The 26,095-nt window shown below is 55.9% G+C and overlaps 3 protein-coding genes across 3 annotated transcripts; 1 reads left to right on the forward strand and 2 right to left on the reverse strand.

Moving 5' to 3' along the window:
• Positions 1-538: 538 nt before the first annotated feature.
• Positions 539-7,806, reverse strand: LOC113147607. Its single transcript, XM_026338704.1, has 5 exons — positions 7,192-7,806; positions 3,687-7,064; positions 2,729-3,446; positions 1,820-2,128; positions 539-621 (listed from the first exon to the last, which is right to left on the reverse strand). Exons 1-5 carry the CDS (start codon positions 7,804-7,806, stop codon positions 539-541), a joined length of 5,103 nt encoding a protein of 1,700 aa, XP_026194489.1.
• A 6,114-nt stretch (positions 7,807-13,920) lies between these two features.
• Positions 13,921-23,504, forward strand: LOC34620797. The gene is made up of 16 exons (XM_026338705.1): positions 13,921-13,946; positions 14,092-14,388; positions 14,536-14,602; positions 15,216-15,423; positions 16,020-16,172; positions 16,356-16,458; positions 16,782-16,862; positions 17,121-17,259; positions 17,697-18,002; positions 18,617-18,767; positions 20,414-20,800; positions 21,315-21,394; positions 21,763-21,891; positions 22,004-22,201; positions 22,708-22,825; positions 23,215-23,504. The coding sequence occupies exons 1-16, from the start codon at positions 13,921-13,923 to the stop codon at positions 23,502-23,504; spliced, it is 2,733 nt and encodes a 910-aa protein (XP_026194490.1).
• A 1,186-nt stretch (positions 23,505-24,690) lies between these two features.
• Positions 24,691-25,980, reverse strand: LOC34620798. The gene is made up of 2 exons (XM_026338706.1): positions 24,890-25,980; positions 24,691-24,727 (listed from the first exon to the last, which is right to left on the reverse strand). Exons 1-2 carry the CDS (start codon positions 25,978-25,980, stop codon positions 24,691-24,693), a joined length of 1,128 nt encoding a protein of 375 aa, XP_026194491.1.
• Between the last annotated feature and the right edge of the window lie 115 nt (positions 25,981-26,095).

A 26,095-nucleotide genomic window follows, 5' to 3' on the forward strand; every position in this document is an offset into this window, starting at 1 on the left:
GGGGGAGGAGCAAAGGATCAGGCTAGAAGGGGCAAATGAAGATCTGCAAGACGACACTTCCCGCCAGGAGAAAGACAGTGTGTATGGGAGTTGAAGCCGTCAACCCTACGAAGACCACTGCAAGGGTCAGCTGCACCAGGGCACACACATCGAACGCATGCAGTAGCAATCGTGGAAAGGACTCCCCAAAAGCAGGCGGCCTAATTTTGCGTGGAAAAACGCTCCTCCTCCCCCTGAGCTGCCAGATCCGTCTGTTAAAATGGTGTTGGCCGTTTGTGGGGGTTACTTCAGCTAATGGCCCTAAAATTTTATCGTAAGCAGAGCGCGACGCTGCTTACTTGCAGGGCTGCAAACACGGCCAAATGTCGCATGGATCCGCCTCCAACGCTCCGGCTACAGCAACGCTGTTGTTGTTTGCCTGAAGATGCTTCTTCAGCGCCGCTGCTGCTGCTTGTGGGTTCGTTTTGAAGGCGAACTTCGGCGTAGGGCCTCGTCCGCTTGCTAGATCGAGCGGCAACAACCCGCAAGATCCGCTGCCTCACGAAGAGGCAAATAGGCACCAGGCAGCAGAAATAAGCCAGCGCGAAGCTGTCCTGGGTAGTTGTGAGACCCCATGAGCCTCTCTTTGGCAGGCTGGAGGGCAGAAACTGCTGCAGAAATTCAGGAAGGGCCCCTGCTGCCCATACGCTTAGGACGGGCAAAGCCGCATCCATAAGGAGAGGGGGCACGAGGCGCGAAGAGGCCAGCAAATGCGATATCGTGCCGTCTGCAGCAGCGATCTGCACACATACACATCAGCAGCAGCAGCCAGAAGCAGACAGATCCAGAACTTTTCTAGAGGCAAATGTGCACTACAAAGTGCTTGGACAAAACCAAAGAAAGGCTGTCCATCGTGCTACGCAGCACCGGGAGACCGTGACAGAGAAGCCGATGTTTTGCGAAGGCTTTTCTTTCTCGATGCGAAGCGAGAAGTGTCGCGACAACAAATCTTCTTTATGCCCCTCCCGTAGCTAGCCCTCCTCTTGTGTACAGACAATGCCGCTGCAGGCGAGCGGCAGAGGGGCCCCTCGGGTGGCTTGAACACAGCCATGCAGGCATCGCTTCGCAAGGAACACTCATGTCGTCCTTCAGAAAGCGAGGCTCCGTCGTAGCCAGAGAGGCAATACAAAGAGCCCGTTTACCCTCCCGAGGCCTACGTTGTTTCCTCTGGCTCCCCCGTCGGTGCACCTGGAGGGCTGGAGGGCGCACTAAAGTTGCAACTTGGAGAGCTTTGAAGTTTACTGAACGTGTTGGCTTACAAGGCTCTTGCCATCTTCAGCGTATATGTGCAGATTGAGGTCTCGGACGACCGTGTAGCCTACGCAGAGCGCCAGCTGGAGCAGCAGCCAGAGGGGCTGCACGTACACAGCAAGGAGGGAACCTTCGAAGCACTCCACTCTTACCCAGCGCACAACGCAACAAGGCACATTCCCCAACGCTTTGCGCCTGCAGCTGCAGGATCGACGCGATCCGCTGATGCTGCCCTCGACGAAGAAGAGCAAGAAAAGAAGGGGCAAGAGCAACGCAACAAGTCGATGGGGGCACAGCGCAGCAGGCACGAGCAGCGCTGGGTAAAGAAAAAAGGCGACTTGATGTGGCCTAAAAGCACGGGAAGAAGAGGCAGGCACGCTCCGGCTTCTTCCCGCGAACCACGCTTCTCTTGCAGAGTCCTTTACAACGCCGTCCGTTTCTGTGCGGCAGCTCCGGCGCATCGGAGAAGAGGCTCTTGAAACGTCGTGGCAGTGAGAGCTGCTGGTGTCGCTGCTGAAGCAGCTCCTGCCTGTTGAGGGAAGCCGCAACAGAGAACTGCCGGCTTCGTGCATGCTGCTGTTGGTGCACTCAGGGCTTCCCTCAGAAGAGCTTGAGCTCCCAGCCTCAGCGGCGTGACCACCTTCGAGTGGTGCTTTCCCTGCTGGACGGACTGCGCCCGCTGCTTCCCGTGCCAGTGCCCTTACTGGTGCAGTTGCTACCGCTGAAGTTGCAGCCGATGCAGGGAAAGACACGCCCAGCGCAGTCGCAGTTGGCTCTGCGGCGTCTTTGACTGCCTCGTCAGCCGCATCGGCACGTGCAGGAAAGACCGCTGAGGATCCTCTGGGCCATATCGCGGAGGTGAAGAACTGCTTCGCTCGAATATGCAACAAGCTGCTCCGGAGCATTCTGCAACAGCGCGGCAAGCGAAGGCGGCTTCTGAGAAGAATCTGGCGCGCGTGCTTAGCGGCGATTGACGCCGCCAGTGCCATCAGTGTTCCTGCTCTCTGCCTCGCACAGCAGCGGGGCAGGGAAGCGTGCTGCTTGCAAAGCAGCAGAAGCAAGAAAAGCCGAACAGCCAGCAGCAGTACGACGGAGGAGCACCACAGCAGGAGCACCTCCAGCATTGCTGGTAAGGGAAGAGGAAAGAAGGCGGTAGGTGGTGCAGCTGCAAAAAGCCAGGCCCCCAGGAGCGGCAGCTGGTGCAGCCTCCCGGAAAGGCCAAGGCTGCACAAAAAAGCGTTCAGAGCCAAGAAAAGCAGATACAGGCACCAACTCGCCTGACTCCCCCAGAAGACTCCTAGGGGATATGTAGCCGGCTGCTGCAGAGAATCAGCCGCAGCAGCCGCCTTTACCGTTGCTCTCAAGGCCCCCTGCCACGCGCCCACTCGGAGCCGCAGCCAAAGACTCCACAGCCACTGCAGCAGTGGATGCCGTAAGCCGACAACAAGCAGAGAAGTCGGTGATCTGACAGCGACTGACCCCTCGTGCTGCCGCTGGAGAAGGCGGTATTTGCAGTACACGAAGAGGCTGGTGAACCCCGAAAGCAACGAACTAGAGGCAGAAATGCCAGCAAGGAAGTGCGAGAAGTACTGTAAGAAAAGGGCACGCCACAAGGCCAGCCAATTCACCCTGGCCTCGATTACAAACTCCAGAGACTCCCCGTTGCCAGGGCTGGTGCCGCCCCCGTTGCCTGCGGTGTATGCACTTGCCGGGATCTGTGGCTGGGGATCTTGAAGCATCAGCAGGGGTAAATGCGTTTGCAGCCTTGACACAACGAGGCGCTCCGCTTCCTTGAGCCGCAGCTCCGCCTCCCTCAGGCGCTGCTGGACCGTCAACAGTGGTGCCAGCGTCGCTGCCACTTGTGCATCCTCCGCGGGGTGTGCAGAATCGCTGCCACCAGCGTCCATCGGCTGTGACGGCGTGGGCAGGATGTATGGCTTGGAGCGGCGTGCAGGCGTCCTTAGAGGCAATGCAGGGGGAGGGAGGAGGCCTCTCGTGGCAGAAGAGGCGGCAGGCACGCGTATGGCCAGTACGCTCAGAGAGGCTTCCATATCCTGCAGTTGAAAGAGCGACTTCAACCATCGTAGAAACCAATGCGATTCTTGTGGCTTCCGCCGCCTTGAGGCACGCTGGGTGCCAGCAACAGCCAAAAGACCCTGCAAACGCGGCGAGTCAATTGATGGGGTATTCCGAAGCTGCTGTAGGAGCAGCAGTCCAGACTCCTTCGCAGCTGGATGAAAAGCCTTCTCAGGATCCTCCTCGCCGGCAGGCCCGCCTGTTGGTGGAGTCGTTTCTGCCGCTCCTGCTGCCTTTGCTGCCGCCTTGCTCCGGTGCTCCGCAGCAGCAGCGGCAAGGGTAGCGTGTGCCGCTTGAGAGGCAGCCTCCGCCTTTCTTACCGCCACACGTCGGACGGCGATGCCCCTGTCTGAGCGGTACGGCCACGTCATCAGCCACACAAAGTTTGGTGCAGTCACTCTGGGTAGCCATGCTGGTGCTGTACTGCTGCTGCTGCTGCTGGTGTCCTTTTTCTGCTGCTGCTGCTGCTGACTCACACGACGGACGCTCACCGTAATGTCGTAAGGCGTGAAATGCGCCCAGCGTTCAACATACGGTAGCCACACCAACTGCGGCATGCCCAGCCTCCCCGCATTCGCAGCAGTAGACGCGGCAGCAGCTCTCGCTGCTGCTGTCTCCACTGAGCTTCCGAAACTGGCGCTGCTGTAATCCATGGTGAGGGTGTGAGCAGACATGGGAACGCTGACCCTCATGGGAGTTATGGAGGACAAAAGAATGCGGAACGGCAGCCCAATGCGTGCAATCCACTCAATCCAGCTGCTCTCAAACTGCATTGTAGGTGCTGATGCAAATTCTTCTGGCATTTCGTGCCGCTGCTGCTCAGAAGCAGCAGCCCACGCAGTGAAGCTACCAGCATCTTGGGGAGCCTCGAGAAACCCTAAGGCGCTCACATCGACGCCTAGTAAAAACGCACTGGGAAGCTGTGGTCGCTTTATTGGCTCTTCTTCGTGTCGGGAGTGCTGCTGCTGCTGCTGCTGCTGCTGCTGCTGCTGCTGCTGCTTGGAAGACGCTGCGAGAGAGGTGAGGACTGACCCTCCACCGTTGAACATCCAGCCGCAGCTGCGGAGGGGATACCCCGTTTGCACATCGGGTTGCAAGACAAAGAAACAAAATGAGCCAATGTCTGCCGTGTCAGCCTTGGCGTCTGCTGCAGCTGCCGCTTCTTTTGCTGCTGCTGCAGACTGCGCCATACTTGCCGCTGCCGTCTCAGCGTCAATCTTATGTAGCACACGCTGCAGCAGCTCTGGGTGGCTGCACTCTTCCAGTCCAACGCCTGCAGCGACAGCGGCTGTGTCTGGCGCTGCCTCTGCATTGAGAGCTGCGTTCCGTGAGCGCTGCTGCTGCACCTGCCTAAGCACCTTCAGCTTTGCAGAGGCTGGATGCTCCACTGCAAGCAGCATCAGTCCCCTGGGAAGGTAGGAAGTCCGTCTTCCCGAGGTTTGCGCGGCGGCGGCAGCAGCGGCAGTCGCTGCAGCATTGGCTGTTGCTGCTGCTGCTGCTTTCTCTTCTGGAGTGCCAGCCCTGTCAGCCGCCGCTGCCCTTGCAGCTGCTAGAGCCGCAATGTGAGAAAGCAAAGCTGCATGCAGGTGCTGCTGCTGATACTTGGCGCCCCGAGGATTCAGCTGTGGCTGTTGCTGCTGTGGCAGCGGCTGGGCAAGGAATCGCAGGTCGCAAGGCCTGATACCACGACCATCAAAAAACGTGTTGTAGAAGTATCGAGTGGAAGCCAGCGGTTCATCGGGCTGCAAAGACAGCAGAGGGAGGGGGAGGGGATTGATTCTTGGAAGCCTTGGCCCTCCTTGTCTTTCGCCTCCCCCTACCCTGGCGTTCGATGAGGAAGACAGCACTCCCCCGAGATCAGGCCAAAGCAGAGAGGGCTGCAGATTAAGGGGATAAACGGTGAAGGGACCCCACGACTTGCTGCACCCCTCCCGCAAAGCCTCCTGCAGGGAGTTTCCCCTGCAGGGGGTTCTGGTATCTCCTCCGCTTGGGCTGACGGTGCTGCTGCAGCCGCTGCTGCAGGCGGAGTCTTTCATCGCCTCACGCAGCAGTCGCTGCGTTTCTACCGGGAGAGGCAGCACACTTTCTGGCGACACTGGGAGCATTCCGAGAAGCTTGGCTCTTGTGAATGCGTTGGAGGGCTTCACCAACAGCCCCTCTTGATTGGCCTCCTCTGCCGCTGTTTGCAGGGGTGTTTCGTCCTCCCCTGTGAGTCCTAGCTTCAGCCGCAGCACATGCTGCTGCAGCAGCGGCAGCGCCGCCTGTATTCGGGTTGGCAGCAGCAACAGCTCGGTTGCTGCATCCCAACAAAGCTCCTCTTCATCTTCGCGAGGCCCTCCTGTTCCTGCCACAGGTGCTCCCTTGTGCCGCTCTTTGGGCAGTGCCTTGCGAGTGCCTGTCCTGAAGAGAATGGCAAGCATTGTTTCTGGAAAGCTGCAGGTTGCGTGTCTGCTGCAGGCGCTGCAAAGGCCAAGGCGAGTGAGCGCTTCTGCTGCATCGGGTGAGGGAGACGCTAGAAGCCTCGAGAGGCGACCCTCTTCCGAACGAGTTGGAAAGTGCAGTTGGTACCTGACTTCAGTCTCTACAGCCGAGAGCACTAGAGCAAGCGCATCTTGCCGCTCCGTGAGCCTCCAGAGGGGATGAAGCAGCTGCAATCCCGATTGCAGTAAAGGCGGCAGCTGCAGGCGTAAAAAGCGAAGCACCGCAGCTCCCGAATCTAGGGCTGCGCCTAAAGCCGTTATCTGTTCTTCCAGAAGTCTCGCTCGCTGATCCGGAGGCGTAAAAAGGTCTTCCTGCGGCTGCCGTCGCTGCTCGTACTCGCGTTGCTTCTCGAGAAATGTCTGGAGAATGGCAACTGTTGGAGTGAGCTGCTCGGCCAGGGATGCCTGTGCCTGCAGCAGTTGCACGAGGATCCGCATCTCGGGCATCGAAACGAGGGGACACTTGTGGCAGGAGGCTGCGTGAACGCCCCCTGTGAGAGGCAGCGAGACGTGCCTGTAGTAAACATTCTTGGCTAGCAGGCCGCATTTGGCTGCACCCTGCAAGCCTGAACAGCCGAGCTTTTCGACAGTGTCTCCGGGGCGGCCGCTGCTGGAGAATGCCGTGGACTCTGTCTGATCCTCCTGTCTGTTGTTGAGGCGCTGGAATCCCCTCCGCTGCTCTTGCTGCAGCAGCTGTCGCCGCTGAGAAGTGAGGCGCAGCTTAGACACTCTGAGGGTCGAGCGTGCCCATAGGAACGCCGGAGACACTTCTGGGCTCTCCCGCGGAAAGCCTGCCACAGATTCGTGAACCAAGTTATCGTGAAAGCCAGAAGCCACAGTATACACGCCAATCGTCCTTGGCAGAAGCAATGCCTGCCGCTTATCTTCCTGGTCTTGCGCGATAAATCCACGCCGCTCTGTCGCGAAGACGCGCGCAACATCCCGTTGCACCTGTGCGTACAGCCAGGAAAAGCTCGCCATCTGCTGCGCTAGCTGGTGGCCGCCCACAGGCGAGTTGACAAAAAGTAGCGACAGCATCGAAAGCGCCTGCAAATCGACCGGAGATCCCCCACGGCGGGCGCGTTGCTGGATAGAGACAGCCCTCAGAAGAGAGAGGCCCCCCATAGAGTGCGCCAACAGCGCCACATGCACCACCTGCTTGCCCGCCGCCTTGTAAACGTCCAGCAGACGTTGCAGAGAGGAGAAAATGAACTCAGCCTGCGACGCACGGCACAAAACAGTTGCTGAGGCGGGTGCGCTGGAACCGTGCGAGAAAAAGTGCGTCCCTCGCCGGGTAGGGAGAAGAGTCAGCAGCGCCGAAAGCAAGGGAGGCAAAATGAAGAACCTGCTGGTCAACTAGCGCTGGGTGTAGCGCTGTCGCTTCTTCGTTGAAATCCAAGGAGAAGACATGCCACCTGCTGGGACGCTGCGCCTGAGGCTGCGCCTCGAGAGGCAGCGGAAGAGCCTGGGGGGGGTGTCTGTACAGCTTGCTTCCTCCCCAACTCCCGGAGACTAAAACTGCCTCAGAAACGGGAAAAAACGCCGTCCACGATCCACGATGACCATGAACTGCCAGCAGCAAATGAACGCCCCCACCCAAGGGCCAGGGAGACGCCGCGGAGGAGGAAGAGGGCCCCGCAGCAGCAGATTCTGTTACCACCTCTCCTGGGGTTCCCGTAGCATCTGCAGTCAAGCTGTCTCGACCTGTCTCGAGGGAAGGCGAACCTGTCACACCAGAGGCACGTGCAGCATGACTGCCTGCCGCTTGGGACCGCGCGGCAGCAGCGATAGCTGCTGCGCTCTCTGCCGAGAAGCCGATTCTAGGGAGTTCATGGTACAAAGGGAGCTTGCGTGGGGTCAGAGGGAAGGGCGCCCCTATGTCGTGATCTGGAGGGGCCTCCTTTGCAGCTGCTGCCAAAGCTCCGTCGCCTCCAGTGTCTGGAGAGTCTACAAGCGCCATGTCCAGGCCCAGGAGAGGAAATATCTGCACGAGGCCGTAGTGTACTCCTGCACACACAGACGCCGCCACGTGATGAGAGACACACAGTCCACACACAAGGAAGAAGCTTGCGCGTGGCGGGGCGAAGGCGACTGTCTTACGTCTGCGCGTGAAGGTGCACCCACTAGGACGGAGGCAAGCGGGGAGGCGCACGAGCGGCACTCACTACCAAGAGAAACGAGACCGAGCAAGGGTTGCGGTAAGCAAGAGGTGTGATAGGGCCCCTCTTTCTCACTCTCTATAGGCAGAGCGATGCCAAAGCTGGCTGCAAAGTAGGTGCCTCCAAACACGGAATTGGGTTTGTGCACCGGTATGATGCAGGTTAAGATGACCAATGCAAAGGCAAATCCTGACAGCGCGAAGCACGCTGCCACGCAGACGGCCTTCCAGTCCCATCTTGGTGCGATCGTGTGGAAGAACCGCATTGTAGAGGACTAGCCGGTGATACTATTGCGCCTTCCGGAGGCGTGCTGCACCCGGAGTGACTGAGAGCGAGAACCCCTCCCTTCGGATCTTATTACAGATGACGAGAAAGAATCTCCATTTCCCCAGCCTCGCGCAGGGCCTGCCCATACGGTTTTGCGACAGTCTCTAGATAACTAGGGTCTCCCTAGGTTCGCCTCTAATACGCGCCTTCAAGGTGTCAGTCAACGCTGGTGTTAGTGGTTTTGCGGTGCGTGACTGCTACAAAAGGGCAGAGACGTCCTTCACCTGCGCTAAAGACACACTGAAGACTGCGTTTACCGTCATCCAGGTGGTTTCGGCGCGGCAGTACCTTGTGCTGTTAAAGCTTCTGCGGCAAGGCCATCACCACGCCAACTGCTGAGGGGGCAAGCGGTCCGCCGCCCCCTTGGCAAATTAGAAGGCACAGTTGTGACTTCTTAAGACGTGAGACAGATACATTACGGGCCCTCATATGTGCGGAGAGGCCGTGAAAATTGAACAGGGCTGCCGGGGCAAGCCCACGACTCGAAGACAGAAGAATTAAAGGCTTGCCTTCAAAAGACATCCGATAAACACAAATTTATTCATGCTACATATTCATATATTTACACGAATCCGAGAAAGATCGGAGAAATCCCAGGAGCTGGGAAAGCGATGGCTGCCACAGCAGCCCTCGAGACCCGCTTCCACAGCACACAAGGGGGGCCCCTCTCGACGAACTCATCGAGCGGCCGTGCGAGATATTAAACATCCCAGTAATGCCTCCTTTGCGCAGAACGACACACTGCAGTGCAGGAAAACACATACCTCCGCGCAGAGCAAGACACCGCAGTGCAGGAAAACACGGTAGAGCTGTGATATTCAAAGGACGAACATTGCGTTCATTGTTTCTCTTTAGCTTGAAGGGGCAACAAGCGGTTTGTGGTACGTCTGAGTGGGTGCCTGTGTAGAGGCTCTCCTGCTGGCGTTCTGCAGGTCACGAACCTTGTTGTGGTGTATTGTTCTATCTTGGGGGTGGTCCTTCGTTATGTCTAGAAACGTCTACGACCGACTTTGTAGGTCCATGATAAATCGCCACGTTGCCATTGGGGGGAACTACTGCGGCATACTTAATATTGGATGTGGCCACCAAGCAAGGGTATGGCATTGACTCTTCGCCCTGCGTCGGTGAATCTTCAATATTAGCTTGTCGGACATGAAGCTCGGTGAGGCTGTAACGGGAGGACCTGCTTTGCATTGCCAGCAATGAAGTGGCTATGAGAAAAACAGAATAGGGTGTTTCCTGGTGCCTCTTGTCTATCGCGGAGTGCTTTATCGGTCCACTGCGTGGTCATGTAGATTGGGAGCTTGAAACTCTTTTCGGAGTGGTTGTGATGCTACGTCATCTAATGATTACCCTTCTGAACCGGTGGCCGCTGACGAACTTGCTGAATGTACGGAGCCCAGCACTTGATGTAAATTGCCAAAACCATCGGCGGTATCCCGCGAAGAGACGGATTGGCCCCAGAAGATCCGTGCTTTTGTGTCTCTAGACACTTACATTTTTTAATTTCATAGGCGCTAAGTCCACTTGCCTGTTTGTGCATGTAGCGTCACTGTATTGGGCTGTATTGCACGCCGGCACACTCTATTACAACGGCCATGTATTATTAGGAGCTGGTCAACGATTGGCTTTTCGATTTGGCTGTTGTAAGTGTTAATTGAAACGAAGTAGAGTTCGCTCAATACGAAATGAGTTACTGGTTGGTGTCTGTGCATCAGCTGCTATGTCCGACTAGATTTTAAGACTCTGAGCCTTTTGAGAAAGCAGGAACACTTGCCCTGCCTGTCCCGCTCCCCTCCTCCCGAACCCTAAGGAGCGAGCACAGAGAGATGAGGAAGCTTGAAGAGACACTGTTCAACTTCGAGTTTGGTGCTGGGATTGATGCAAAGTGTTTCTTTAGAGAGGCTCTGAATGGAGCGCCGCGCGCCACTGGGTGTTCTCCAAAGCATCACCCAAGAACTCCACCTCAATGCGTAGAGCAAAAGAGGGGTATGCTGGTGTTTCCTTGGATCAATGGGGCCAGCGCCTTCTTTTCCTCTTGCGCAAGGAGTCTCTGCTCATGACTCCACGAATCAGCACAGGAGGCACTAAAAATTCAGAATCCTGTGCGAATTTAGTACCTGTCTCTTGGCTCCGGAAAATTTTTGGCTCGGTTTAGTTAGCCTTGCTTGCTACTTTGGGGGTCAGGGATCCACCGGCTATTGCTGTTAGTGCGCTCTTAACCAGCATTCCCATAACAAACGTATTCGGCTTTTGTAGTTGGCTAGAAAACGATTTGCTGCTGCATCTGCTGTAGCACGAGACGCGGGTAAAGTGAGAAGATGGTAGATGGACAGGTCCTGTTGACATTTCGTTCTTTGAACAACTCGGGAAGGACTTCCGCGAAAGGGTGCGGATAGTTCATCGCAAACGCGGTCTTTTTCAAGCATGCAACTGCCATTTGCCTGATCATCTCTGGTTGTTAAGCGGGAGTCTTTCCCATGATCGTGACTGCGGGTAGTAAGTACTAGCCTGCGTTGTAGCAAAGTTCTTTGTTTTAGTGGGCACTGAAGCTTGCAACTGTTCATTCTGCGATGTCCCCAACGTTTTCGTAGGCAGAGCACCATCCACCGGCAAAGCCTTTGCTTACTCCATTTAACGTTCCGTGGTGGTACTACTTATGCGTTGATTGTTGTGTGCGCGTAGCAAGCACACCGCCGCGGCACGAAAATCAAAAAACTCCTAATGCACCAGCTATATCAGGATACGCCAGCAACGAGGCATCTTGAATCGTTTTCCTCCTCATGAAAGACTAGACTCAGCTATTGCTGACTGCTGCCCCAGACCTGTAATCCCCGAAATGTCTCACGTTGTCGACTTTGTTTTACATGGGCTGAGGCGCAGCGCTCTGACATTTAGGCTACCTTATTGATGCAGCTCACGAAGACACCCAGGAAGCAAGCTGCCCCAAAAGGAGACTATTCAACATGCATGGATAATTCAATGGGCTCTTGCACAGAGCGTTCGAGAAAAGTTGGTGCTGAGAGGGCCCTGCAGGTCACCATGCCACATGCTGTGTCCACCAGCGTCCCAGGATCGCGTTGGACGAAGCCCCCGGTGAGGCGGAGGTGGCCTTAAAAGAAGACAGTTGTTGTAGTGCAGTACATGCCACCATGCAGACTCTGCTTTAAGTGTTTTTGAGGGAAACAAATCCGGTTGTTATTGACCGATTGGGCCGCTGAGGACCTTACATATTACTGCATCTTTGCATTCTTTTTCAGGAAGCGGGAGGCATTCGACAGAGCGTCCTCAGAAGAGTGCCTTTTTGCGTGCGCTGAATCTTATACTCTAGACTGAGTCCATCATATCCACCAGCCGTTTTTCGGTGTCGAGCGACGCGAAGGACCCGTAGGACTTGTTCCTTCAAACTCTTCAACACCACACGCTCACAGCGGGATCCGTTGCCTTAGCCTTTGTTGCATATGAGAGCTATCAAGCGGCATGCCAAGTGCTCATAATACATGGGCGTGCATCTGCACAATGCCTCGTAGGGAGGAAATGAGACAGCGTAGAAGAAAGGTGGGCAGCGTGCCACACTTAACCCTACAGGCTATGGGTACTGTTGTTCTCTGCTGATAGTAATAGCTGCTTGCTTCATCTGTTCTTATCCAGTATTTGTTGTACATTTGGATATTTCTCAAAAAGAGAACACCCTGTGCTCCTGTGCGTCCAGTGGTTGTGGGTGACAGTAGGTGCATACCCATGGTGCCCACATTGTCCAGCCACTTGCATTTCGGTTGTACGCTCCCCTGTCAGACAAACGATTTAGGAGGCAGGAGCAAGCAGATGTAAATACCTCTGGGAGATAACAGATAGGGATACGCTTTTAAGTTCTGGGGGTCTTTGGGGTTGAGGGTCGTCTCCTTGTTGACACACTATGCGGAGAGCTACAAGCACCATAGTCTGGTACGTTTTGGATATTTCATCCCTTACTTGCATTAAACCTTTTTTCATCCTAAAAGTGTCATGGAGAGGGACGCTCAGCGGCCTCATATGCTTGCCGAACCTCTGTAATCCAGACGGCCCTATCACGGCGTTCGCCTGATGCATGCTATCCCAGTGGATAGCCGTTAATACCATTTTTAGACAGAGTGGTTGCATGAGCAAGAACAAAAGAAGCAAGGAGAGTCGTAGAAAGAGACATGCAACAGGAATGCAATGAAAGGAAGGCTTCCTTGAGGGCTGTCATGTGGGGACTCGTAGTCCCTGAATAGGTCAAAACGATAAGCAGAGCTTGCATGTGGCCCTGAAACAGACCTATACCTAACTTTTACAAGTCTACAGCCTACAAAGTGTATTTTCTCAGGAGACGAAGGACCGCTGGATTGCAAGCAGGTTCGACATCTCGGTGTGACGTTCCATCTATGTTCCCCGTAAAGAGAAACTGAACTCCAGACTCATACAAAGTCTGAAGAATATTTACTGAGAGTTTCCCAAAAGAACCCCTTTCAGCCCAGCCTGTGTACCTCAGAGGTCCTGACATGGGGAAAGAGGAACAGGTAGGGTGCGCGTTGCTCCACCCTCAGCACTGTGAGCATTCCCAGCTGGTACTACGTAGCATCTAGCGTACACCCACACGACTCTGTGTCTTCTTTTTTCAAGCCTTAGGTGCTCCCCAATGAATAAGATACACGAACACAGCAACCAGTTAGCCAAATTTTGCTAGTTCTTCGTTGAAAATAAGTAGTGTAGTAGACTGTGCTTCAGGGTAACTTAGCCCGCTACATTTTGTAGTCCAAAGACTAATAGACAGCTGGATGTGGCACTGATACTTCTGTTGGGGAGCTGAACTATTTCGTTAGTTGCAAACTCGCCAAATTGTGGGACACCCTTTGAGAGGCTGTAGCTTGACGATATATGACTGGAACAGCTACAATAAAAGAGTTTCAGTATCCTTTCCTTCCGGGGCCAAGGCCTTTCAAGGAAGCGAAACTGAGCTGATAGATAGGGCACTTCTAGTTTGTCTAACGCAGTTGCTCTTGATAAAGGGGGAGAGACAGGCTGTGACTACTGCAAAGGTGCCTGTGCATTACAGAAAACGCTTACCGCTGGTCGCACAGGAGGATGAAAATGCTCAGTTACTTTTATTCAGTAGTCGTATTCACGCAGATCTCCCAAGGCCTCAAATATTACAAGCCCCAACGCGCGAGCGTGCATGCAGCGGCTGCGGTCCCAGGTTGTTTCGTACAGATGCGTTTCCTGTTTCGTTATCCAAGTCAGGCTTTTCCCTTTCTTTATTTGTTCTTTGTTTTGTCGTTGGCCTCGCGAATGCGGGATTCGGCCGCGGGGGTCGCACACAGCTGCCAGCTGCTGCTGCTTACCTCCAGTGCTTGAGCTGCAAAGGGGTCTGCTGCTCGACTCTGTGCACGCGAATAGATAAGCCGAAGGCCCCTGCACCTACTGCTGTCCGCGGCACTCGCCCTTCCTTTTTTTAGTCCCTGGGCAGAACGTGGCTCTCGACCCTTAGAACACAACTCAGCACAGTGGCTCAGGTGTACATACACCTGAAGCTTTTCAGGTGCCTTTGGTTCAATTCTGTATTTAGGGAGATGCAGCGGGAGACGGAGGAGCGGAGGTGGGTCCCCAGTGAGACCAGGCGTGTCTGGGGCTGGTGTCCAACGGAGTACGCGCATGCAGCTTCAGCAGCCGAACAAACACTTAGGCTTTGTGTATGCATCTTTGCCCACGTTCATGCGTATGCTTTGTGCTGGCGGCTGCAGTCCAAAACGACTACGGGCGGACGATGCCTGCGCCGCCTCTCTCCCTCCCGCGGACACTGAGTCTTCTTCCTCGTCTTCAGCTCCCCCACAGCAGCAGCCGGAGGAGCAGCAGCAGCAACCAGGGGGGGCTCAGACATCAGAGGAAGTTGGGGGGTTGTCGGGCAGCTCTCCTCTATCGGCCCCCGCCGAGTTAGCGGCGGGGGCCCTGGGGTCGCTCCTCTCGTTGCATGCGCAGTTTCACTGTGATGTTTGCGGAGCAGACATCAGTGGCGCATTCAGGATTCGTTGCGCAGAATGCAAGGACTTTGATCTTTGCCTCTCGTGCTTCTGTAGCGGCCGCACCACCCCCAGCAACGGCAGCAGCAGCACCAAGCAGCAGCAACACAAGAATTCGCATGCGTATATACCCGTGGGCCGCAACAAGTTCCCAGTGTTCACCTTGGAGTGGACGGCAGAGGAGGAGATTTTGCTCGTGGATGGCGTCAGCAAATATGGCTTCGGCAACTGGGTGGTGAGTGCGACCACAGGTGTAGGGGGAGGTGCACAGGGCTTCATGTTTCAGGGGGCGCATGCTGCATGCGTGTGTGTGTATACATGGGGAAGGTGCACTGAGGTAGCTAGAAGCGCCAATGAGGGGCAGGAGCTTGCAAGAAACGGGTAGAACTCTGGGAAGGGACAGAGTCAGACAGAAACAGAGAGGGGATCCAGGAGAGAACGGGGGAGTGTCGCTACGGGGTCTAAGGTTCATTCTTGATCAGGCAATTCGAAAGACGAGGCCTTGAGGGCAGACCAGAGGGGCAGACACATGCGGACGACGCATGCAGAATCCTGAATAGCTTTAGAGGTGGTTCTTGGTACGGGCAAAAAGGCCTAGTCTAGTCAAGTCTGGGGCATGAGGGGAGGGGCTGAAGAACGCGACGGAGAGGTCAACGCCAGGTGTGGGAGTAGTGCGAACCTACTCTGGATGCTTCTTTAGAAGCTTGGCTGTGCTAGGAGCTGCTGCTGCAGTCCATAGTCGAGGCCTAAAACAACTGGCTCCGCTTCTCGCAGCGCAGCTTCAGGTTCTGAAAAGGACTGTGAATCCCTGTTTGTGCATATGTCTTATGCATCGCGCTGTTGAGTAGGAGGTCGCTGAGTTGGTTTGTCATGCCTCGTTGGAGCCTAAGACACCCGAGCAGTGCGAGAAGCACTACATGGGCGTGTATCTTAATTCTGCGGCGTCTCCTCTCCCGGATTTGTCGTCACTTGTTCACGGACCAGACGGAGGGGCGCTCACCCCGGAGGAGGCCAAGGCAAGGAGGGAGGCAGAAAAGCTGACAAAGGCGGAGCCTGGTGAGACAGGATGAATGTGCGGGGGGTGGGAGCACAGCAGCCGTTTGTGAATGCGGTTGTTGCTGCCGCTGTGTTCGTGTGTGCCGCTGGATTGTTCTGCGTTCTGCCCCTTTTCTCATCCTCCAGCGTCAATGACCTCTCGTCTCTTTCCACATATCACGGCTCCGTAAGGACGGCTGCTTCCAAATGGGGGGTTCTTTATGGTCCTCTGGTGCGTGCAGCAGGTGGCGGTATGCTCGCGTGTGTGCATGCTAGTGTATTGATGTGTAAATGTGTCTCTGTGTGTAATTGTGTGTAGATGTCTGTGAAGGTGTGTAAATGTGTGTGAAGGTGTGTATATGTGTGTGAAGGTGTGTAGATGTTTGTGTAAGTGGGTGTCACTGCGTGCATGTTTGTGTAGATGGGTGTCGCTGTGTGCATGTTTGTGTAGGGGTATGTAAATGTGTGTGAATGCATACAACGTGTTCATCTGCGTGCGTCTGTGATTGTGTGTAAATGCGTGCCCACACCACACCTACACAGCCACACACTTGCACGCCGTCGTGGGGTATCATGTGGTCTGTGAGTCTGTGTGTTTTTGGTACATTCTGCAGCAGAGTCTTCAGGTGGAGGCGCCAGCCCCTCGCCGCTGTCTCGGAAGAGTCCTAAGCCCTCGCACTCCATCGTTGGCTATTGGCCGCTGCGTGGCGACTTTGATGTGGAATTCGACAACGACGCGGAGCTTATCCTTGCAGACATGGAGTTCAAGGGTGAGAGGGGCACGCAGCAGGGGGGGGAAGGGGAGGCGAACACCACCGAAGGGGGCAATGCACCCAACAGGAGAAGAAAGGGGAAGGCCTTGCGAAATTCGCCTGGGGAGAAGCATGGGATCCAAGGGCATGCGCCTGAGCGCGACGGGCCCTGCTCCCTTCCTGGTGTTTTTGCGACTCTAGAGGGAGAGGCGGTGCAGGAGCGGCAGCTGAAGCTGCAGATCATCGAAATCTACAACTCGAAGCTGGATGAGCGCATTTATAGGAAGAATACCATCATTAGCAGGTAGCTAGCTTCCCAGAGTTTCTCGTGCTGCTGTGTTGCTGGGCTCCTTCGCGTTGGTACGCCGAGGGCTGTCTCGCAGTTTTGGGGGGCCCTCTCAGCTGCTGCGTGTGGTGCTCTTTGGTGCAAATTAAGACCACCGCGTGCAGAAGTCTGGCCGCATGCAACCGCCAGAAGCGTTGCTAGCTGTCTAACTAGCAAAGGGGGGACTCCTAGACGGGTATGCGCACTACCTCGGAGGGGCTTCCATGTGCTTCCCTCCCCCCCTCCCCCGCGCCGACTTGCGTTGCCTCTTCTCATGGTGTCTGTCATGCATTGCTGTTCAGAGGCCTCCTGGACGTCAAGTCCATGCATCTGCGAGACAAGAAGCGGACCAAGGAAGAACGCGATCTCCACAACCTCTTCAAGTAAGGGGAGTGGGGCACTGCCAACCGTAACGGCAACACGATTCAGGGGGGAACTTCCAGATGCCTCGCCGTGTGCTCCCTCCGCCACCCTTCGCACCCCTCGGGGCAGCCAGCAGCAGCCAGCCTGTGTCGGCTAGCGTCTTCTTTCAGGCTGCTCCCTGCCAGCGCGGGGAAAGGGTGAGGGGCCCTTCTGTCCTCCTCGCTTCTCGTGTGTACTGCGTGGCGATTCGTCGAAATGCCCGCCTGTGTGTGGCGCAGGCCGCTAGCCCGTTTCCAGTCGGACGAGCAGCAAGAGCGCTTGGTGCAGCTTTTGATCGAAGAACGCCGCGTGCGGCACCGTCTGGCACTGCTGCATGAGTGGCGCAGCCTGGGCCTTAAGACTGCGAAGGAAGTGGAGGTGGGCTGGATACGCCGAAGGGCTGGAGGAGGAGGTGGGGGGGACGGGAGGCGCACACGAGCGACGGGGGAGGGCGGCTAGAGACAGACATATAAAGGGGGATATTCGGAGGTGCTCTGGATCAGTGGAGGGCATTACAGTGGCGTCTTACGTGAAGCCAGGAGCGAAGCTTCTTCCCAGCAGCCCTCTAGTGTTGTTAGACGGCCCTCTAGAGCTGTTAGGCGGCTCTCTAGTTATTCCTAGCAGCCCTCTAGTGCTGTTAGACGGCCCTCTAGTGCTGTCAGCTGCATGTAGAAAACATGGTTTTCCCCTAGAATTGCGTAGCTTCCCGGGTGGCACTGGCGTGCGTCTTGGCTGCGCCTGCACGTTGCCGAGCTGGAGAGTTTGGAGTTTCAGGCTTGTGTGCAGACATCCCAGTTCTCCTGTGAGCGCTGCAGGCCTATGAAGAAGAAAAGGCGTGGCGGGAGCAGCTGCGGACGCGAGCTCCCGAGTTGTGTCTGTCCGCGGCAGCGCCAGGGTCGATCCATGCAGCAGCGGCAACAGCCACGGCAGTAGCAACTGCAGCAACACCGACTGCGAAGACGCCACTAGCAGGCGCAAACAAAGGGAGAGCTGGACAGAGGGGTGGAGGGGCACTGGCAAACGCCTCAGCCTCTGGAGGCTCAGGCCCAGCGGGATCTCCCAGCGCAGCACCTCTAACACCTATAAGGAATTTTCCTGGGGCGAAGCTCCTAAAGCCGGAGGTGGGCCTCATGATCTCTCTCTTTCTCTCTTTCTCTCCCTCTCTGTATCCCTCTCTCTGTATCTCTCTCTCTGTATCCCTCTCTCTCTTCCTCTCTCTTTCTCGCTCTCTCTCTCTCTCGCTTTCTGTATCCCTCTCTCTGTCTGTATCCCTCACTCTATCTGTATCCCTCTCTCTCTCTGTTTCTGCACGTAGTAGAGCTGTGATGCGAACAGGCATCGTGGGGAAGTACGGCACTGTGCATACTTGGTGCTCGCTTGCTGCTCAGGAGCTCGCCTTTTGCGAAGAGGCTCAACTCCCGCCTGTGTTTTTTCTTCTTGCGAAACGGATGCTAGTGCACGAGATGTCCACCCACCGCAAGCTCGCGGGTGATGCACTGAACAAGCCAATGGAACTTTGTACGTGTTTCTCGGCTACGTCTGTGCGCACATTCACGCCAGTCTATATGCATGCATACATGCGTGCATGTGTGTGTGTATATGCATAAAAAGAGTTAATGTGTATTTTCATGCCATTAGTCTACGTGTGTTTCGGGGTGTATTCGCAGTGGTACATCGCGTGGGGCAGCTGTACGACTTTCATCTCAACCTGTGGCAGTTCGCCGCTTGTCCCCAGAACCTGGGGGCCCCCTCCGTGGAGGGCCCCAAGGAGGCAGGGGGGCAACCTGTCGAGGGAGAGTCTCAAGGTGTATCTGCAGCAGCAGAGCAAGCGGCCTCGGGGCTACAGCTCCCGCAGTTTGTCCAGCCCGGGCTGTACAGGCAGCTAAGTCTTCGTAAGGAAATCCCGCAACAGGCTGCTGCGCAGAGTAGCACTTGTTCCAACTCCGGGGGGGCCCGCGAAGAGGCAGTTGGAGCCGAAACAAAAGGCCTGTAGAAGGCACAGGCTCCATACTCAGCCACCCGATAGCGATAAACAAAGCGATACACGCACCCCAGCCAACGTATCTTCCTTCCTTCGCGGACTGCTTGGGGTGGTATCTATCCCTTACATATCTCTTATGAAGGAAGGGCTCGATACCTTTGTATATATGCCTAAGCCCATTTATATGTGTGTACATTCGCAAAGGACCGTAGATTAGTAGTCTCAATCTGACGCTGCATGCAACGAAATGCAGCTGGGACAAAAGGTCCAGAACAGTCTGTCACTAGCTGGCAGTTATAGCCATGTAGGATGAGTGCGATTGAAGGAAGGACACCAGCTACTCTTGTAGTAGCTGAGTGCGAGCCGTAAAAACTATTGCGGACGCAGCTCTTGTGCCTGTCTGCCTCGGCGGCAACGCAGGCGGGCCGGTCGGTGGGCATCCACTCGTGCATGTGGCCACGTTTTAAGCGTTAAATGTCTTACGATTGTGGGTTTCTTTTTCTAGCCCCAACCCCCCTCCCTGTCGCGTAGTGTCCTCAGGACACGGCGAACTCTCGCAATGGGGCACTCGTCAAGCGCAATCCTAACTAAGTTTTTGAGAGAGTCACACTCTAGGCAGCGGGCAGCAGGACTGTGAGCCCTCTGCCCCCTTAGCTCTCTAAATAATCCCCCTAAACTAAAAGCAGCCAAAGTCAACCACCGGAAAGGTCCGTTCTCGGGCACCGTACTTCAAACAGAACGCTCTCGATGCTGCGAGCCAAGCGCATCACGCAATGGTGGGGGGCGGGGGGGAGGCAATGAAGGGGGGTTGGAGCCAGCTGTGAAGACACCGAAGCAAAAGCAATTCCAGCATGCCTTAGACAAATGACAAGCGGTTAAGGGAACAACACAAATGCGCTTTTAATTGTAGCCCTAATGGAGGCTGCGCTTTGGAGCGAGGGAGGGCCCCACTACAGGCCCGCAGCAGGGCCCTTGCCTGGCCCTTCACGCAGCCTCCTCCTTAGGGGCTGAGCTATAGAGAATAAATGCAGGATTGCCGCTGCTCTACGCGTTGGTTTATTGCGGGGAAGCGTAGTTCGTACCACGAAGCGCAGCGGCAGGAAGGGCATATAGGGGCCCTCCAGGGTCTGCCGGTGCTAGACGTGCTGCTGCGCCGTCCTTTGCCGCCTTCTTAGGGTCTTCTTCTGGCGCGCTCCAGAAAGTATGTCTATAGAGAGGGGCAAGCCCAGTCAGACGCATTTAGGGCCCTCAACATGCACTGCTGCAGTACGAAGAGCGTCGCCTCCGGCGGAAGCCGCGTTGCTGTCGCGTGGCTGAGGGTGCTGCGGCGCCAGCGGCAGCAAAGCCCGACAGAGAAGCACTCTGTCTGGCAAAGTCTGTCGATTTTCGAGGGGAAAGGCGCATGCTTCGTCGTGGGGGCCCCCAGGCTCGATGCGAGGTCTGCAGCGAATGCTCAAAAAGCCTCACCAGTCTCTCCCACAGGTCTAGTGTCTTCGAGGCAGGGGAGGAACCCCAACTTGAGAGGCCACCGAGAAGCCCCTTACCCAGGAGCAACATGTTCTGCTTCTCGGCTGTTTGCCTCTGCCGCTGCAGTGGTACCTCTCTCTGTGGCCGCTGCGACTCCTGCAGCGGTGGCTGCAGCAGCCAAACAGGCAGGGGCCCTCGTGGCTTCGAGCGACCCTGTGGTAGAGGAGCCCATGAGATTGGCAGAGGGGTTGCTTCGCCCAAAGCTGCAGAAGGGGGTCGAGGGCGAAGGCGCAGCGAAAGTTCTTGAGGCAAGCACTGCGAGCCAAAAATCAAACTCAGCAGAAACGGAGGCTTCGGAAAATTCCGCCTCTTCCAAGAAAAGCAGCGCCTCCATGGGAGCTCTGGTCGTAGGGGCAATATGCGTCGGCTGGGGTGTCTGGTCGGCTTCCTACATGCGGCAGCACAACTTGAGCACTTCAGGTAGGGTAGACTACACAGCCGACGGCGTCAGAGGCTGTGGCATGAACCTGAGCGTTGCTGAGGGCCTCTGATTCTCTCTTGCTCTCTCTCTCTCTCGCTCTGTCTGTCTGTCTCTCTTTCTTTCCATTTCTCTCCTCTCATCTTTGAGTCTATTCTGGCAAGCATGTGCTTCGTTCCGGTACTTGTATGGTGCTCCATGTGCGGTTTGCTTGCCTAAGGGCTTCTGCTCTTTCTTCGATGCATGTTTGTACGTGTATATGCTCCTTCTTCTGTCGGAATCATGCCGCATGCACCGTCCTTTTGGCCTAATCCAGTTGCTTGATGTGTGCTTTGCTCCTTTAGCTGCGGGGATTCTCGACGTCCGTGAGTTTCATTCATCGCTTCATCTCTTCGTGCTTGTCCGTGCACGTTCGCCGCTGCTTATGTGAAGGCATTGCAGTGTTTCGCCTGCATTGCTCGCTTGGCGCCTATCTGCTTCTTACTCATTTCGCTTGCTTGCGTTCAGAATTCCTAAGGGAGATGTGGACGAAGATGGACAGTCAAATGACACGAACACACGAACAGATCCTTAATGCGGTTGAAGACGTGCGTCAGCCTCCTCATGCCCCGATTGCCAAAGGATTCGTATCACTGCCCCTGTATATGCCTCTCGCTGCCCTGCTGTCGTCATTATGACTTTTCGTGCTCTCGACAGTCGTGGCTCATACACGGCTGTCTCTCGATTACGGGTGCCCCCATTTGCTCTTCGATCGAATACGAGGGGAAGGGGGGACGGCGACGGCGGCTGCGGACGGGGTACCTGTTTGCGCCTCGTGTCATGGCGTTGTTATTCCTTTGCCGTTCTTTGCTGCTTTCGCATGGTGCTGCTGCGTGGGCAGTCTCGTTGCGTCCTCGTGGTATATCTTGAATCGGTTGCATCTAAGTCGTTTTGCGGCTGACGGTTATCCTCTCAGGCGATTTCGGGGGCCTTCCCAGAAGACCAGGAGCCTCTGCTGCCGGATTTTAAAGACCTCAACTATCCCGAGTTCCTTCCAACGCTGGTGCTGGATTTTGAAGGTGTTTTGGCGAAAATTGGACACGACGTACGGCAGGAAAGATCTGGGTCTGGGGGCTTGCAGGCGTCTTGTTTTGCGCGCCATTCGCATTCCCACAAGGCCAGGCTGCTGCGGTGTCTGCGCTGCTGCGCATTTTCAGAGGACGGGAGGATACAAACTCCGAAAGCGCCCGTACAGCGATTTGCTGGTGAGCCAACTGTCTCACTTCTTTGAAGTGGTCGTTTGGAATGCCGACCAGCCCCCCGTGGTTCAGACGGCGCTGCAGCAGTGGGGACTACCTGTTACCGCGTGTCTCAACGTGGACCATATGACGCGGAGAAACGGACGTAGAATTAAGGTGAGGCCAGAGCGCTTCTGCCCGCGCATGCACGGGGGTGGCGGAAACAGGATGAGCGCCGCCTTCATCTAGGACCTAGGGCGAAAGGGTGTGACCGAGAAGGCATGTATCCGCATGCACTTTCACATAGCCACGCGCAAAGGGAAAGCGTACGCGTAATTCTTCACATGATACCCACTGCAGAGGCGTCGCAGAGTTGAGGGCGATATTCTAGGGGCTGCTCTGCCCTCCTTTCCACCCAGCCCTCCACGCTTTTCTGCTGGGCAGCCGTGCTCATATAGACACAGCGTGCAAAAATTGCTCAAGTCTGCAGCTTCTCGCGCCTTCTTTTGGGGGAAAATGGCAGATCCGTAGAGCGAGCACGCCACGGGAGGGAAGACTCTACGCGAATCCGAAGGGCGGGTTGCGCAACCTGGACTGGCATGCAAGGTCTTTCGGCCTTTACTACTATGTCTTTTCCACCGTTGTTGTCGTCATGTGTTTGTGTATGCTGGGATCCTCCATAGGACTTCTCGCGTCTGGGCAGGCGTCCTGACCGTGTTATATATGTCTCGTGTACTGACGAAGGCCTCGATGAACGCTTTAGGGCAAACTTTATCAAAGTACCTCCCTTTGGGGGAACGGGTAGGTATTTGCCATAGTGAAGGCTTTTGGAACTATGCGCATGTCATGCTGCAACTATCCTCTCTCTACCTCTGTGCTGTCACCCTTGTGTTTCTCTGCCTTCGTTCTCGATGACGACCCTATGGCTTTTCCTCGCCTGCTCTTCATGTTGCCCCTGCGTTTCGTTCGCTGTCACCGGTGGCCAACGCGCATAGTGCCTGTTGCTGCATGGTTGCTAAGCGTTCGCTTTTTGTCTCGGAAGAGCAGCGTGCAGGGCCCCTCGAACGTCTCCCACTCACTGCAAACGGGGCCTTTTACGCAGATTTTGTAGCTAAGGCAACCCTCAGGGGAGGAAACCGAGTCCTGGCGTGTACAGCTTCCAATCTGCTGTGTGCGCTCCGCTGTTGCAGCGGCTGAGATGGTCAGTGACACAGAATTGCTGGATCTGGTGAACTTCCTGAAGCACTGCTCCTTAAGCCCCGATGACGTGCGCAGCAGCATTGCCCGCTTTGGGGGCGGAGAGGACGGCGGCGTTGGCCGCCGCTTCGATGCTGCAAAGAAGGCGCAAGAGTCCAAAGCAAACCAACGCCGAAGCATCGGGAAGCTCTTTGGCATGAGCGCGCAGGGTGGTACCGGCCTGGTGGCTTCCCAAAACCCCACGCAACCAGGGGCTGCATTTGGCGGACGTCAGGGCTTTTAAGTTCTCTATTGTCCAGGAGGATATCGTGTTTGCGATACTCATTTTCAAGGTTCACGCTTCATAGCCTGACGGCAGTTCGCGGAGACCATATCGTAGGACCATTCGGTCGTGTTGCCAACCGCGCTGGGTAGGGATTCCAGAATGTTGGGCAGTACTGTACTGCATGGCGGCGGCAGGCATGCAACTGGGGGTACGGGGAAACCTGGGGCAGTTTTTGACCATCTCCCCGCTTGCAGACGCAGGTGAAGGCAGAAAACAATAGAGGGAGAGAGCGTTAATTGCGCTTTAGGCCAGAGGAAGGCAAAACAGTGAAATATTCCCTATGGCGTGCAGCAGCCGTCCCGGCCCTGGTACCTGGACGCGCACTTATGAATCTTCTTTACAGCGAAAGGGGAAGCAGTTTCCCCTGGTAATACAAACTACTGGCGAAGGCGTGCAGAGACGCCGACCAGTAGGCCGTAACCACGACGAGCTTTTTCCCCTTAGCGTAAGATGTCGCGCCTCCTAAATACTGAAACCCTTCAAGAGGCACCCGTTACCCGTCGAGTCCTTCCGGCACTCCGCACTAGGTTTACTGAAACATCCAGAAACGAACTGGAAGGCTTTACGAGCCTTATAGCGCGGACAACGGGTCCAGAAAGACTAGTGGCTCGCAGGCCTCCCTTTCACATAGAGAAGGGTAGGCAGGACGGTAGGATTGCAGCATCCCGAAGCAACCTACCAACAGGCATCTTTCTGTGATTTGTAGCATGGTAGACAGCTTATTGCCAAGGCGTAGGGGCCATCGCTTCCTGCAGGTCCAAGAGGACCAGAAAGCACATTACCGCAGCCCCGAGGGAGGAATTTGAGGGGCAAACTGACGGAGTTGATGACTGATGCGTAACTGTCGGCTAGCTTCCCATGCACCCTTTTGCGATTCCTTGCAAGGTATTACACAGTTGCAGCAGCAGTTCTGCATATCTTTGCGGTACATAACTATCGAGCGAGGCCCTCGAGGGTGCAGCAGCTGTCACCTCTAGAGGAAAATGCGCCTTCGTCGAAGGATACGCAACGTTGTAGAATTCGGCAAATGTTTTCCGCGCAATACCGTGCTGCTCAATTTGCGCATGATGATGAGCTGCTTCGCACTACAGGGAAGCTTCTAAGAACTCAAACAGTTCAAGGAGAAACTGTGGACTCTAGCGTTTTATGCAGACCCTTCCGGCCGCCTCTCAACTTCTACCCTGTAGCTCTTCCCCACTCTGGGAGCAAAAAGACAATAAGCGTGAGGCGAGTCGCTCTCCATGACGACTCGCCTTGCGGAGTGCTGCGGCCCTGTTGGCGTGCAGCTCCTATGGTCGTCTCTCTCCGCCCCTGAGCCAGCAGCCGACGCCATCTACACGCGCTTCCTTCCTGGAGCCTTTTTGTTGGCTGCTGGTGCAGCCGCCCCTGCGACTCTCTTTTGCCGAGTACCTGCCATCTTTTCCGCTGCAGCAGCAGCACCTGCTGCTCTGGCCGCTGGCTTGGCGACTTTAGCGCCACAGCTTGGGGGGTTCTGAGGGGCCTTAGCCCTAGAGGTAGCCAAACAAGGCTTTTCTTCCCTTAGCAGTCCTTCCTTGCGCAGCCGTACCTCGAGGGCAGTGGTCAGCGTCTTTGGCAGATACGCGGAAAACAGAGACAAGGCAAAGGCCTGGAGACTCGCGTCGGATGTGGACACCGGAGGGCCCCCGCCTTGGTCTGCCTCGGAGGCCCCTAAAGGTACAGATGACCGCTGCCTGGCAATCGCTGTAACCAGTTTCCCATGCTTCCGCAGCAAGAATGTCAGGGTCTTATCGTTGTTGAATCGGACAAACAAAGAACCACCGAGGGCGGCGGATCCCCGTGCATCTCCCTCTTCAATGCTGGCAGGAGCGCTCTCTGCCAGGACAGAAGCAGGGCTCTCTGGTGGCTTGCTGGTGTCTGCTGCACAATCAGCCGCCCCTGTCGTCTCACCATGAGCTGGCTTCGCAGCAGAGAGCATCCGAAGGTCGCTTACCCAGTGCAAACGCCGTAGAACTGCGGAATGCCCTGCAAGGGCTTGAAGATTGCGGCGAACTTCGACATCCACTTTTGGGGGAGCAACCGCCTCCAAAAGGGGGACGAAAGAAGCTGCAGCCTGCTGCATAAGGTGTGGCAGCAGCAACAGGAGTGGATCTACCGGCGTTGCTAGGAGCAGCGATCCGTCACTGAGAACCAGCTGTGGAGGGAGAAGAGCAGAGCATACACCCACGCTGCGGCAGCTCTTGTTCATCTCATAAATGTCCTTTCCCGCTACAAAGAAGTCTACTATTACGTTGGGGGAGGACGGATGAGGGAGCGCAATAGGTCTAAAGATGGGCCAGTCACTCTTGCTCTGCAGAATTTCTCCCCTTTTAGAAGGCTTTTGGGGGGACAGCGGGCTAGGCACTACCAGGAGGCGCAGCTGACTGGCATCAAGAGGGGGGGCGGTGGTTGCCATCGTCAGAAGCCGGTGCTCTCCGTCCTTCCACGCCCATGGAAAGTATAGAGAAGCGGAGACGACTCCTGCTTGAAGGAAAACAGGAAAATCAGATGGTGGGTATAAGGGGGTTGGC

The sequence above is a fragment of the Cyclospora cayetanensis genome, unplaced genomic scaffold, assembly GCF_002999335.1.
Source record: "Cyclospora cayetanensis isolate NF1_C8 unplaced genomic scaffold, CcayRef3 CcayRef3_contig_3, whole genome shotgun sequence".
Lineage (NCBI taxonomy): Eukaryota > Apicomplexa > Conoidasida > Eucoccidiorida > Eimeriidae > Cyclospora > Cyclospora cayetanensis.